General features: G+C 51.0%; 5 protein-coding genes across 5 annotated transcripts; 4 read left to right on the forward strand and 1 right to left on the reverse strand.

The window, feature by feature from the left end:
* Positions 1–845: 845 nt before the first annotated feature.
* HMPREF1120_01422 (aprataxin) lies at positions 846–1,733 on the forward strand (the record flags this gene model as incomplete). Its single annotated transcript, XM_009155438.1, has 1 exon — positions 846–1,733. The coding sequence occupies one exon, from the start codon at positions 846–848 to the stop codon at positions 1,731–1,733; it is 888 nt and encodes a 295-aa protein (XP_009153686.1).
* A 1,667-nt stretch (positions 1,734–3,400) lies between these two features.
* HMPREF1120_01423 (uncharacterized protein) lies at positions 3,401–4,153 on the forward strand (the record flags this gene model as incomplete). The annotated part of the gene is made up of 1 exon (XM_009155439.1): positions 3,401–4,153. The coding sequence occupies one exon, from the start codon at positions 3,401–3,403 to the stop codon at positions 4,151–4,153; it is 753 nt and encodes a 250-aa protein (XP_009153687.1).
* A 1,389-nt stretch (positions 4,154–5,542) lies between these two features.
* HMPREF1120_01424 (30S ribosomal protein S12) lies at positions 5,543–6,171 on the forward strand (the record flags this gene model as incomplete). The annotated part of the gene is made up of 2 exons (XM_009155440.1): positions 5,543–6,019; positions 6,106–6,171. 2 exons carry the CDS (start codon positions 5,543–5,545, stop codon positions 6,169–6,171), a joined length of 543 nt encoding a protein of 180 aa, XP_009153688.1.
* An 815-nt stretch (positions 6,172–6,986) lies between these two features.
* HMPREF1120_01425 (alpha 1,2-mannosyltransferase) lies at positions 6,987–9,976 on the reverse strand. The gene is made up of 3 exons (XM_009155441.1): positions 9,485–9,976; positions 8,564–9,436; positions 6,987–8,508 (listed from the first exon to the last, which is right to left on the reverse strand). Exons 1-3 carry the CDS (start codon positions 9,536–9,538, stop codon positions 8,155–8,157), a joined length of 1,281 nt encoding a protein of 426 aa, XP_009153689.1. The 5' UTR covers positions 9,539–9,976; the 3' UTR covers positions 6,987–8,154.
* Positions 9,977–10,539: 563 nt separating this feature from the next.
* Positions 10,540–13,095, forward strand: HMPREF1120_01426 (uncharacterized protein; the record flags this gene model as incomplete). The annotated part of the gene is made up of 2 exons (XM_009155442.1): positions 10,540–10,685; positions 10,734–13,095. 2 exons carry the CDS (start codon positions 10,540–10,542, stop codon positions 13,093–13,095), a joined length of 2,508 nt encoding a protein of 835 aa, XP_009153690.1.
* Positions 13,096–13,152: the final 57 nt, after the last annotated feature.

Here is a 13,152-nt window from a genome sequence, read left to right on the forward strand (position 1 = left end):
CCTATTATGCACGGGCCGGTTGGACCAGGCTTGCCAGCATTTGGGTTGCCAAAAAGTTGTTGAAACCGCAAGCGATTTCTTCCAGGCTTCTGGCAGTTTCAAGAAAGAGTTTACTTTTGTTCTCGGAGGGCTGTCTAAGGTGGATATTGCTGGGGGCGTTTTGAGTGGGTTGGCATGGGAAATGTCTTCCGAGTCACCCGTTACTGGAAGCCGAATTAGGAGGCTCATGATGAGATCTCCGGCGTTGTATTCTGCCAAATGATATATTCGCATTTCTTGCCTGTGTCCGTCTGGGCTGTTGCAGATTCCGCCAACAGAACCAGTCCCGCGTGTTTGGCTGTGACAGTTATCTGAAGAGTGTTAAAAAGCGTTAAATTCCTGAGTCTATCCATGACATATGAGAGCTTCACAACGGCATTTAACGTAGCACAATCGCAGTGTCTGAAGCCAAAGATCCCATTGTTGCGGACGTTGTTGCATACGGGTAGGTGGGTTTAGGATATCCTTCACGCACATCCGTGTGACTCTCTGAGCCGCTCTGCATGCAGGTTGACCCAACACTGCCACTGCCACTGGAACTACATTATTATTAAATCGCCTCCATGTCAACCTCAAAGGCCACTCGACTGCCTCACATTTGCAAACCTTTGCAAACCTTGAGTGAATCACGAACCGGCGGGAATCAAGTGATCTGCATCGCCTCCCGGAGTTCGCCAATCTGAAGCTTGAGGTTCTCTGCCTTACAAGGTAGGCTCTTGGCCATGTTTCCTACTCATGTACGACCACCACACATTCGTTCCATATCGCCAGCCTTTCAAAATATATCGATCTCTTGAAGACTGAAGATGCCTTCAGCAGTCGGCGGTAAAGAAGGTGCCCATGAGCAGAAAGCGTCAGTGGACCTTACGACATCCTCACCGTCCGCGTCGTTGCCACTATCCAAGGACGAGACCACCCACCACAAACGCAACGCCTTTTCCGAGCTCATGTCATCCAAATCCTCCAAACGAGCAAAACTCTCAACTACAGAGTCTGGCATAGCGAGAGGGTCAGAGAAAAAGAAACCTCATTTCCGCGGCACCGGCCTGCTCGAATATATCCTAGAGCCAACCAAATTCCCGTCCAACACAGTGATTCGACACAACAACAAAACCGTCTTGATCCAAGATGCCTTTCCCAAAGCGACGGTTCACCTCCTCCTTCTTCCGCGCGACTCTTCCAAGTGGCTCTTGAACCCACGCGACGCATTTGACGACGTGGAATTTCTGGCCATGATGCGTCACGAAGCCGAAGCGGCAGTCAAGATCGCTGCCTCTGAACTGTCCAGGCTGATCAGCCCGTTCTCGGAATCATGCAAAGCCAGACTTGCAGCCATGGAAAACGACAATCCTCCGGAATTATTGCCTTCAGGACGCGATTTTACGAAGGATATACGTGTCGGAATCCACGCTCACCCGTCCATGGCCCATTTACATGTCCATATCATCAGTCGGGATATGCATTCCGACCGCATGAAACATCAGAAGCACTATAATAGTTTCAATACGGACTTTTTCATTCCTTTGGATGATTTTCCTTTGGCTAAGGATGATAAAAGGCGGCAGACGGCTTACCAGAATGCGAATCTGAAGAGTGAGTATCGGTGTTGGCGGTGTGGGAGGGTGTTCGGGAATAAGTTTAAGCTGTTGAAGGAGCATTTGGAGGAAGAGTTTGAGGAGTGGAAGAAAGAATGATCGGACGCCCAGAGGTCTCTTTTGGCTATCAGTACTACCTGTGCATGACCCTCCGGTTTGCCAGGGACCGTCATGCCCTACAATACCTTACAGCGACCGTTCGACTTATTTCAACAGAGTCGACATGATCCTGGGTTGGCATTTCGTTTCCCTGGCATGGATATTGGTGTCCATAATCACATTAAGGTACAGTTGTTCCTCCTCTTCCTGCCGCGCAACATCATCCAAGACCCAAGGAGATGCTCTTGGTTCTGGTGGAGGCGGAGGTGATGACGATGCGATGACTTGCCCCTCTACCGGCCATTCATTCGCCATGCATGACCTGGAAGGTATGCTGGTTGTTTTCCTATCAGTTGTGCTGGTTCCATTCCAGCCTCATATATCCTTGTACTGCACCTGGTCACTTGTTTTTACGCAAGGACGATATTGACAGTCTTGTTACAGGTCCAGCGCCGCTCCTGGTCGTTGAGTTGAATGGGTTCTGGTCCAGCGACCTCCTGCACTCATCCACTGCGTGAAAACCCCGGTGATTTATCGAAATGGCCATCTAGCACCGCACATCGCAGCTGCGAGACTGTTGCCGTCTCTTTGAGCATCGAGAAAATGGGCCCTCGAGATCTCAGGCGCTTCAGCCAGCCATTACAAGCCTCCATCTGAGGCACGGCAGGGTTACAATGGCCATGCCCGGCGCTGAATTAATTTTCCTCGTGCTGTCGCTCAGCAAGCTACAGCAAAGACTGTTGACACGCAGAGGGCAGAGACGGATTGTCCCTCTCAAGGCTGGCTGGAGCATGCATTCCAGGATATTGAAAAGCTTGCATCTAAGATATTCCCTCAGGAGTCAGGGCGATCGGATCAGTTGAAATGAAGCCACTGTTAGTAGAGGCGGTGTACGCTCTGACAACATGAACGGAAGAACATTGGGTGTAATACTACATACGCGGGCATTCAATGCCGAGCACTAGGTGCCGAGCGGTACGCTCAGGCTTATTAATCGCAATCATGCCGATATAATCCACACTTTGGGGTACAAGGCTGAAAAGGTTAATGTCACTGAGAGTCTCGGCTACCCGCAGGAGGCTGTCGACTTTGAATATATCGTACAATATCTTGTACATTCCTGAACGACTGTTCATTTGATCCAATACTACCAGTGGCCTCGCCGAAGAGCTGAGTGTGGTTACTGGTAGGCTACTAACAAAAGAACCTCTCGTACGGATTAGTCATGGGTTTGAACCGCAATGTGCCACAACCCGACTTTATAAAATATGCTCAGTCGTCGAATTGCGTGATTCGCTGGCATCCTCAAAACAGGCAGAAACAGGCATCCATACCCATTTTACCCCCGAGTTCCACCCTGGTACTGTATTTGTACATCATGATGTATGATCCCTTTCAAAAGCACCTACCGAACACTGCCAGGTCCACTTGCACTGGCACGTCTATTCATATCAACTACCTAGGTAGGCGCCCTCTGGCAGTTCATATCTGAGGCCTGCCTTGTGCAGAACAGATTCGAACAAAAAAGAACCCATCTCCAGAACCTGAACACTGACATGTCCATCTGTTGAGACGAAAATGACGATAGAAAAGAAAGAAGGCTACTACTTTTGAGTATAAGTCCTACAACTTTGACGCGCACAACTGGATGGAACATCACTGCAGCCATGTCCAAATCAAGCACCGACAGTCTCACCCTCAAACCAGGCGTGCACACCATCACATCCAACACGCCAGCCATCGAAACAATTCTCGACGGCATAGTCCACGTCCACGCCTCATGCATCTTAGTCGACGGCACCATGGCCACGTTCTTACCGCCTTTGGATCACGCCACGATGTACGGGTACTGGCAGGATCGGCTGAAGGAGGTTGAGCAGGGCAATCGATATATTGTTGTGTTTTTGTCTGAAGTGAGCACTCGGACTCGGAATGATATCAAGCCGCCGTTTGAGCGGCCGTGGCCTGTGATTACTACGACCAGCACTACAAGTGATGGTCCGTCCACGAACGAAGGGTCGTCTATCGACGAGGGTCCAGTTGACTCCGACAACCCTCGTTGGCACTCGGGTTCGTCTGTTGCACTGGAAGTCTCCGGCGTCGTCTCCCTCTCAACATCAACCTCCCAAACCGGCCCCTTCCGAGCCCTCGTGGAAAAGCTATTCGTATCTCCCCTCCACCGACGCAAAGGGATCGCGCGAGTCATCATGTCCAAGCTCGAGCAAGTCGCGTTAGACCACGGCTGTTGGAATCTCATGCTCGATACTACGGTCGGAACGGAGGCTGAATTGGTTTATCCGCGACTGGGATATAATAGGCTTGGAGTGGTGCCTGAGTATGGGTATTCGCCGAAGGATGGGACATTGAAGGATGAAGTGTGGTTTTGGAAGGATTTGAGGAAGACGAGGTTGGGGAACTAAGCACCTTTCGTAGATGCTCGGTTATCGTTGTCGCCGCTGCCAGTGGACAGGCCGTGATAGATGAATGCTGTGGAGAGAGAATGTCAGTGTTCGGAGAAACGGTGTCTATCTCGATTTGGAGGATGTGAGTGTGACTGCAATGGAGCGGAGACTGCTGTTCGACTTGAAGCCTTGGTTGAATGACTAGACAATAGATATGTCACCCCTGAGGCACCGAGCCAGAAGCACCCATACACAGGCCACGGGATGTTTCGTGTATAGATTTTTCAGAGTGCACTTTTTGGTCTTCTCCTTGGGAGGCTTGACTCTTGCTTACCTGTGGAACAGTGTTTGTTGCTTTTCGCATCATCTGAGATCAAGAGCACATCCCCCCTCCAAAAACAACATGTCCTCCTTTCGAGCCAAAAGCAAAAAAACAGGTCTCACAAGCCCAGTCGTATAGAGGTGTATGAGTGACTGAAAACCCCGGTGTTTTATGCCATTAGGTTTTTTGACCGAACAATTATGGTCGAGAAGTATTTTATAGCCGACCTGGTGGGTGACGCGGAACCAGGCTTACGAAGTAGTACTATGACAACCCCAACCAACTGGGCCAAGGACCCAGCGGTGGTGAACTGGTGGTTGTTGGGGATAATTCTGCGAGAGTGATATATATGCAGTGGTTACCTGGCCAGCACTGAGATTCGCGCTAGGCGCTGCGGTGAAGCCTGGGATTGAAGCAGGTCATGTGTATGCTACTGCTACTTTCTATTGCTGCTGCTACTGTTGCTGGTAGGAGGGGAGGACGACCATCATATCCTACGTGATGCCTGTATATGACTGAAGTAAACTACCTAGGTACGATGATCATGAGATATGAACCACAATGTCGTCCATTGAAATGGTTTGGACATCGACGTAAACGTAGATCTACAGGTAGGTGGTAGCCAGGCTGGAGGTGCTCTAGAACATGTATGATGGCGAATTGACCTGATCGATCTGTGTGTCATTCCCATTTTGTTTCAGGTAGCGCCCCTATCCGGGCAGAACGATGGATATTTCAACTCCGACATATCTATACTGCAAGCTCGTAGATCTCCGGAGCTGTGGCACTGAAGAGAGATATATGCAACGCTCAGGACAAGGCTGGCACTGGCAGATGTTTGAAGCGCACGAGGCTGAGGGCCGCGATGACTAATCAAAGCTTAAGCTTTCTGACCAGTCAGGTGTGCCGCATCTTAGACAAGCTAATCCCAATCAGGGAGAACTTGAACACCTTGATTGAACATTTCGAGCCCGGTGTCGTCCAGCCTGTATTGCATTCATCCTCCCGCCCAACCAACAACTGCTCTGTTAATCACTTTCCTACGAATCGTCTGGCCCATCTTTCAGACGAGCCGTACATCCAAAATGCCTCCGATCCCCTCCCCTTCGGCGCTCCAGGCGCTCCGCTCCCTAACGCGCCTCACCATCTCGACAAAACCCGTCAATGGCATCTCGTGTCCTCTTCCGGGCCTGTCCCGCCAATTCCCGGCTCGCCGCTCATTCACGACCTCTCCGTCCTCTTTCATGACGCTGAACCAAGTACGAACACGACCGCGTCAACCGAAAAAGGCCCGCCACGCCGTCTCGCCGGCCCTGAGCACCGAAAAGCGACCGGAGATGAAAGGCGTGTGTTTGAAAGTCGGTATCACCAAGCCCAAGAAACCGAATTCAGGACAGCGGAAGACGGCAAAAGTTAGACTGTCTAGCGGCAAGATTGTTAGCGCCTATATCCCTGGCGAGGGACATAATGTGCAGCAGCACAGTGTGGTGCTGGTCAGAGGTGGAAGGAGTCAGGATTGTCCTGGTGTGCGGTACCATCTTGTAAGAGGGGCGTTTGATTTGGTAAGTTGAGTAGTGCTGAAGTTTCTCAAGTCGCTGGTTAGCGGATTCTTTTTACAAAACTGGCTTGCTGACTTGCACTCGTATAGGGCGGTGTACCAAACCGAGCGACCAGCCGGTCGAAATATGGCACGAAGAAGCCAAAGACCGATTAAATCTAGACCAGGTCATGATAGGGAGGCTTAATCGTTCATTGCCAGTAGGAGCATACTTTTTCGTTGGCGGCATGTCGGGCGGGTGTTTGGGTCGACAAGTCATGTGTGAAGCTGGACCTTTTACATGGCTTCGGGTTGTTCTGGTTGCGGCGGAGAAACCTGTGTCTCGGTTCTCTCGACAGGCGGATGATTTCTTGATACTCCTGCCAGCTTCAGGCGGACAAGCGCGGGATCCGACTTAGCGGCAAATGGTTCAAGAGAGTCCTTACAACGCCATGTCGCCCACTCCTCCTTGATCATCTTTGCTCTTGTCACAAACTGTCAGCAATCTACTCGAACGAGCCGCTCCATACTCCTCCCGATCGGAATCTGTATCATGATTATTCAATGGGAGTTCAAGTTCCTGACGTTTCAAGTCAGCCTTGTCATCCAGGCCACATGCAGTGGCTCCATGTTGTGGCTTCATGCATCTCTTCGGCGTCTACCTACCTGCGCGTTGTGTCACTGCAGCAGTGGCAGTGGCATCCAGAAAGCCGCTATACTCTGGTGTGCCTGTGCAGTACGAAGGCACTTCCTGACCTTTCCGCGGCGTTATTGGGATTTATTACATTGCGGCCACTGGCATCTTATCATCGGCAATGATAACCAAACAAAAAAGGAGAACTGTATGAAAAAGGCCACAATCCTCCGGATGGACAAACAAACAAATCGACTGTATATCTGAACGGAATGAAGCAACAGTTACAGCTGCAACTGCAACTTGGATTGAACAGAACGGGAAATGGAGGCATAGAATCGCCTCATGAAGGTGAATGCAGGGGACTACTAAGTGGAAGGACATTCATGTACTTGTCCTGGTTCTGGTTCTACTAGCAAAACTCGAGCTGATGAATATTTCCGTCAATGTATCGTACAATCAATAGAGGAAAGACTTCCATTTCTGCCGGACTGGAATCAATCCCTTCAAGTACTGTTTCCTTACTGTACCCACTGTCTCCATATAGCTCTGGATACTTTTTAAGTAAGTGCCTCGTAGACACTTGGATAGTGGTGAATCACTTGCTGGCGTTGAACAAGTAAATCTAAGAAAACATGTTGTATACCTAGGTAGGTAATGGTGGTTTCGACGATGGACAAGGTACCTAGCCGCAACTCCTTTTCCCACTTATTTGATGTAGTGCGGCAGGCTAGCGCTAGAAGATGAATCTGCTCAATGCATCTGAGAGACCTTCTCAACTACCAGTGTCAGAGACCCGATGAGCAATGAGTCTTGACTGAAGTAGCATAACACGAGTCTTGTCTTTGCCGGAAGAAGAGGTGTTTCACAATATGCCGCCCCCTGGGCATGAGCTCAAGCAGATCAGCGGGACAATTGGAGTCGGCAGTATGATGATTGCAATGCTACAGAAACGGAGTCTGTCGCGTCTGCAGTGCGAGCTATCTTCCTCATTCAAATGCGGCCATCCAAGCCAGCACAGCGGGAACCTGCTTCAGTTTCGGCTCGTCTCCACTGACCTCCATGTCGTGGGATCTGATGGAATTGTTCTGTACAGTACATTCGGATTTGGTGCTGCAGACTGTCCACGGCAATGCAAAGTACCTAGGGACCTCGTGCACAGCCGGGGACGCGCAGTCTCTCTCTCATCCAAGCTAACTCCTGTTCGCTAAGACATTACACCCCAAGTGCATTTTTGTAAAGTCGGATTTCTTCCTCATGATGGCGAGGGACAGTTGTACCGTCGATGTCAGGCAGCTAGGACGCTTTGCCACTGCAGCCAAATTCTAATCATCATCATCATCCCTGCGCACGCCTTTCTCATGCCAGTCAGCCAATCGATCCGCGGCAGCAAGAATCCGATGTCTCGTTTTGGGAATTTTCATCAACAAGACCAGAACGCCCAAACCAATGACGAATGTGAGACAACCGTACTTCATTATCTCCCAGACCAGATCAACATCAACGCCGATTTTTCCTCCGGTCAGTCATACTTGATCCATCCAACCCTCAGGCTTTTGGATGTTGTTTAGGTCAAAGTAGCGCGATGTGCAACTGTAACCCTTCCAATCAAAGTTGTCCGCAGGGTTGCAGTGGCATTTCAGTTTCAGCCGAAGATCCTCCCCGGTAGGACAGTGAGTAAAAGGGACGTGGTAGTAGGCAATATCGTTGAAGAAGTGGATTTCGTCCTTGCGGAGGAGGAGACCGGCTCCGATAGAGTGCACGGGAGCATCACCCCATCGTTCATAGAAGAAACCGCCGTCCTTGTCTAGAGACTCGAAGAAGTCGATGTAGGGTTGGGACCGGAGCCAGTCAAGGTTGCCAATTTCGAAGTTGGACCACTGCAGGGTGCGGTTAGAACGCAGACAACGAACAAAAAGGACAATTCAAACTCACAAAATGGCACTTGTTGTACGTCTCACCACCGTCATCACTCAGGAAAGCCAAAGAATTGTCCTCTGCGATATGCTCTGGATGGTTCTTCATGAACTTCTTGACACTGTCCCAAAGTGTCGGGATGGTTTCGACGTATTCGTACAGACTGAGCACAAAGCTGTACCTCTTCTTATTGTCCTTCATGTAACGGAAAGGGTCGTAGTGAATATCACAGAAGAGTTCGACGCTCGGTTCGACTCTCCAGTAGTACTCAAATTGTTGCATCAGTGGGTGACGGAAGAAGAACCCTGATTCAAACCGACACATGTGACGGTAACTGACGGAGTCGCCGTAGATGATCTTTCGGCGACGCATGTCCTCTCGGACCGCCTCGGCCTTCTTGGTATCAATCCACGGAGGGAAAGACCAGTGCTCCTCTGGGATTTCGCCGTAATGTGTCTTTCCGGACACCAGCGAAGTGGTGACTTTCTTGAATTGGTCATCAAACGGTTTATCATTCAAAAAGACCCAGTCGTAGTTGTAGTTTCGGTTGAACCTGTCCTCCACTTGTCGAATGGAGCGAGCAATCTCCCAGATATCCGAGTTTCTGGCCAACGTGACAAATGTTGCATTCACACGTTCGCCGGGAGCCGGCGGCGAGAGTTCGGAGGGCGTCACGGGGCTGACATTCGGTGTCAAGTCTTGCAGTGTTTTGCCGCTGCCGGAGTTCGAAGACGACGATTTCGGCGTGGAGAACGCGTCTGAAATGTCGTTGGGATTAGGGGAGGTCTTTTCATCTTTTGGCGAATCCCAGGAGAGTTTACCTCCTGAGGTGAGAGGTTGCGTGTACGAGGGTAAGGATGAGGTTGAGATGAAATAGAGAATGGCGATGCCCTGATAGATGTCAGCAGAAGGTCTCCATACAGGCTCAGCACAACCTACGAATGCGGCAAACAATATGTACCGGAGGTACCGCGTTGAGCCCGCAGCCATCATAGAGAGTTTATGTCGGCTGTTTCGGTTTTACTGGCGGACGCGGTAGGTGTCCAGAGAAGAGATGGACAAGGTCAACGTCCAAAACGACCGGTGGCCAGCACTGCGTGTGTCTCCTTAAACGTGCCCGGATGGCAGCAGGAACCGCGGGGGCGTATCCTGTGGATGATCAAGTTGCTTAACACATGAGGCTGACGTCGGAGGCGGTTGCGGCGGGTTGGCGAAAGACACAATGAATTGTCCGCCAACAAAGGAAACCGTGAGCAACGAGAGTCGACGGGTAGGGGATAAAGTTGGAAGATAAGAAGAACAGGACTTTTATTAACTGAACACGATCGCTGGGATACTAGTACTGAAGGACAGAATGATAGGTTTGACGATCGTACCAGTATTCGACGGGGAGCCTGAACGCGCAAGCTGGCGACGTGTAACCAGAAAGTTTTAAGGGACGTTGCGGGTAAAGGAGGCCGACACAAACTATTTTGGGAGTTAGCACGCCCCCGATAAACCAGATTAGCACGCAAACAGCTTAGCGATGGCTATGGACGGCAAGAGGCGACACTAATGACATAATAGAGTATTTACGACAGAGCGACATGTTGCCGGTTAAGCAGAACACATCGCCGCTTTAGCACAGGATGAGAGGAAAGAGTAGTCACGTGTGCAGCTCCAGTCCCGTGACCTGCGATCACGCTAGCACTAAAGGATTAGATCACCAACTGCATCCATCCACTGACACCCAGTTCACCCACAACGGTCCTTATCCGCAACTTGCATATTCAAGATCTACGCGCATACCAGCTCTTGTCATTTCGGAACGGGAGGTGTAGACTTCCGTTTGCTGCACAGGCTCGGCCTTCCCAGGTGGTCGGATCATGCTAGTTAGCGCATTCTCTGCATTCGTTCGAGTAAACAGTTGGAGTGGGGTGGAAGGACATCGACATCAACAATAACCTTGATTTCGTCCCGAGTTACCCACGAGAGCCAGAGGGCTCATTTCCAATATGTCCTTCTTCGGATTTGACACTGCCCTCCCAAGGGACAAACCTAACAATGACAACAACAAGGGCATCTTCGAGCACACCAATCCGTTCAACGAAGTCGCCAAAGCTCGCAAGTTACAAGCCTTTCAGAATGACCAGGAAGATGTGTAGGTGGAGAGTCAGACTTGAGATGGACAGAGCTAATACTTCCTCAGAATCGACTTCGACGACACCTACGATGGCCTCGGCGATCAACTTGAGGAAGCTGGTGATGATTTCAACGAGGACACCTTTGGCGGTGGCGCGGAGGGCGTGTCTAACCAGGGCGTTGGGAAAGACTTTGACTTCTTTGGAAATACCGCCCAGGTCTCTAATGCAATCGAAGAGGAGGCTATGCGATTCAATCTAAGGCATCCATCTCGCGAGACCACGTCCACACAACCCCCAAAACCTAAAAAGACCGGATATGAGAAATACCAGGATCCTGGTTATATTCCTGAAATCCAGGCCAAGTCAGGAGCTTGGAAAAAGGCACAGACAAGCACCCCACCGAACCAAGCCCAAGCCGAGGAACCCCGGGTCAGCACAGCAAGGTTCAATGCTCCGGCTCCTGCGATATCCCATACCCCAGAAGCATCCCAAGCACCAAGGATAATGACTTTGGAAGAAGTCGAGGCCGCGCTTCTCGCTCAAGCTCAAGCTCAGGCAGCTCAGGCAGCCCAAGCCGCGCAAGCACCACCCCCGGGATTCCCGCAGCCTCAACAACCGTATCCGTTTCCCATGCAGCAAATGCAACCGCCTCCTCAGCAGTACCAACAGATGCCGCCTCCAATGCCAACGGGTCAGCAACAGCCACCACAACAACGCATTCCCAGTCCTCAACGCCATAACCGTATGCCATCCCAACCTGCGCAAGCCCCGCAACCTCGCCCGCCTCAGCAACCTCAACAGCCCCAACAGCCCCAACAGCCTCTTCACATACTGCAAAATCCCAGTAGACCTCGTCATTCGCCACAGCCCAGTGTCGACAGAGCTCAGGGAGCGTCTCAGTATGGACCTCCTCAAACAGGTCCTTTGCCAATCATAACCCATCCTCAACAGTTGATGGAATTGTCCGAGGAACAGCGACGTGCTTATCTGGAAGAAGATGCGAAGAGGGCCAAGCGCAATCACAAGATCTTTTTGTTATCCAAAGGCAATGGTTTGATGACTCCCCAGGATAAGAACTTCATCACGCGCATCCAACTGCAGCAACTGGTGACCGCGACTGGGGCCTCCGCCGACGGTAATTCCGAAGCTGCTTTGGGCGAGGATTTTTACTATCAGGTCTATAGCCAAATCCGAGGCGCCCCAAGACAACATCCCACACAACCACTAGGACACTTCGCCCAGACGTACCTATATCAGACGGGGAGCCGGGGCGGGGGAAGAAGGCAACATGTCAATGGCGACAACCATATGCAAAGAATGCAGCAGCAGGTCCAGCGTGCGGTTGAAGCGGCGAAGCTCAAGCCCAAGAACAAGCAACTCATCATCGAGGGCAGTTTGGGCAAGATTTCCTTCAGCAACGCCAAGACTCCAAAGCCTCTTCTTAACATCAAACGGCAGGAGAGCCACGACGCTCGTCCATCGACTGGCAAGAAGGAGGTTAGTTCAAGTGATCGCAAGACGATTCTGAGGAATATTGAGGCGGTTTACACGACTCTTATGCGTCTCGAGGATCATGAGAGACAAATGCCTCCACCTCCAACCGAGGGCGACGCCGACTCCATTCAAGCACACCTGGACTGGCGGCAGAAGATGCAGGAGCTGAATTCAAAGTTATGGCAAGAGTTGAAGGTGCTAGACCCCATAGTTCCGGGATCGTCCGTGCCTCATCCTTTCATTGCCTTTTTGTCGTTTGCCAAGGGCAAAAAGGCGATGCCTCGCATCTTCCGTCTGATCGACCAGGAGCAACGGTTGACCATTCTGACCATGATTGTGGTCCATCTGGATCAATTGGACGTGACCAAGGATGCGCGTCCCGCTCCTGGAGAGTCCCAGCCACCTGCTGCAATTCGGGAAGAGATCGAGCTCTTCTCTCAAGCGGTTATGCCGTGCTTATTGCAGTACGTCAACGAAGCGCCTATCAACATTGTCATTGGATTACTTGGGTTATTGATCGACCATACCAACATTGCCACGGTGGCAATGACGAAGATCGGGTTGGGCATGATGACCATGTTGCTGACCAGAGCCGAGCTGTTGAAAGAATCTGGTGTTGTTTCCGATCAGGAATGGCAACAATGGACAGCACTATACAACCGTCTTTTCGACATGCTGGAGCCTCTTTTGGGCTCGCTCTTCCCAGGACCGGTGAATTCTGGAGATGACATGTACATCTGGCAGTTCCTGGCCACCATTGGAATCGGCGCAAGCCCTGACCAACAACAGCGACTCGTTATTGGAGTCAAGGATCGAGTCATGGAAACCGTACAGCAGAGCAAGACACTGCCGCCTGACATGGCGAGTGTTCGACTGGGCAATGTCAATCTGTTTATGAGAGCCATTGGCCTGGATGTGGAGATGCTGGGATAGTTTTGCGTTTTGAGTTTGTTTGCTACTTCAGCTACCTGTCGTGGGTGGCCATGGTTG

This window comes from Exophiala dermatitidis (assembly GCF_000230625.1).
Source record: "Exophiala dermatitidis NIH/UT8656 unplaced genomic scaffold supercont1.1, whole genome shotgun sequence".
In the NCBI taxonomy this organism is placed as follows: domain Eukaryota; kingdom Fungi; phylum Ascomycota; class Eurotiomycetes; order Chaetothyriales; family Herpotrichiellaceae; genus Exophiala; species Exophiala dermatitidis.

Excerpts from the sequence above, each read along its gene's own strand:
- HMPREF1120_01425 (XM_009155441.1), bottom strand. The coding sequence starts at position 9,538 with ATGATGGCTGCGGGCTCAACGCGGTACCTCCGGTACATATTGTTTGCC. Across the intron at positions 9,437-9,484 it reads ACATATTGTTTGCCGCATTC|GGCATCGCCATTCTCTATTT; the intron begins GTAGGTTGTGCT and ends GACATCTATCAG. Across the intron at positions 8,509-8,563 it reads CGTACAACAAGTGCCATTTT|TGGTCCAACTTCGAAATTGG; the intron begins GTGAGTTTGAAT and ends CGCACCCTGCAG.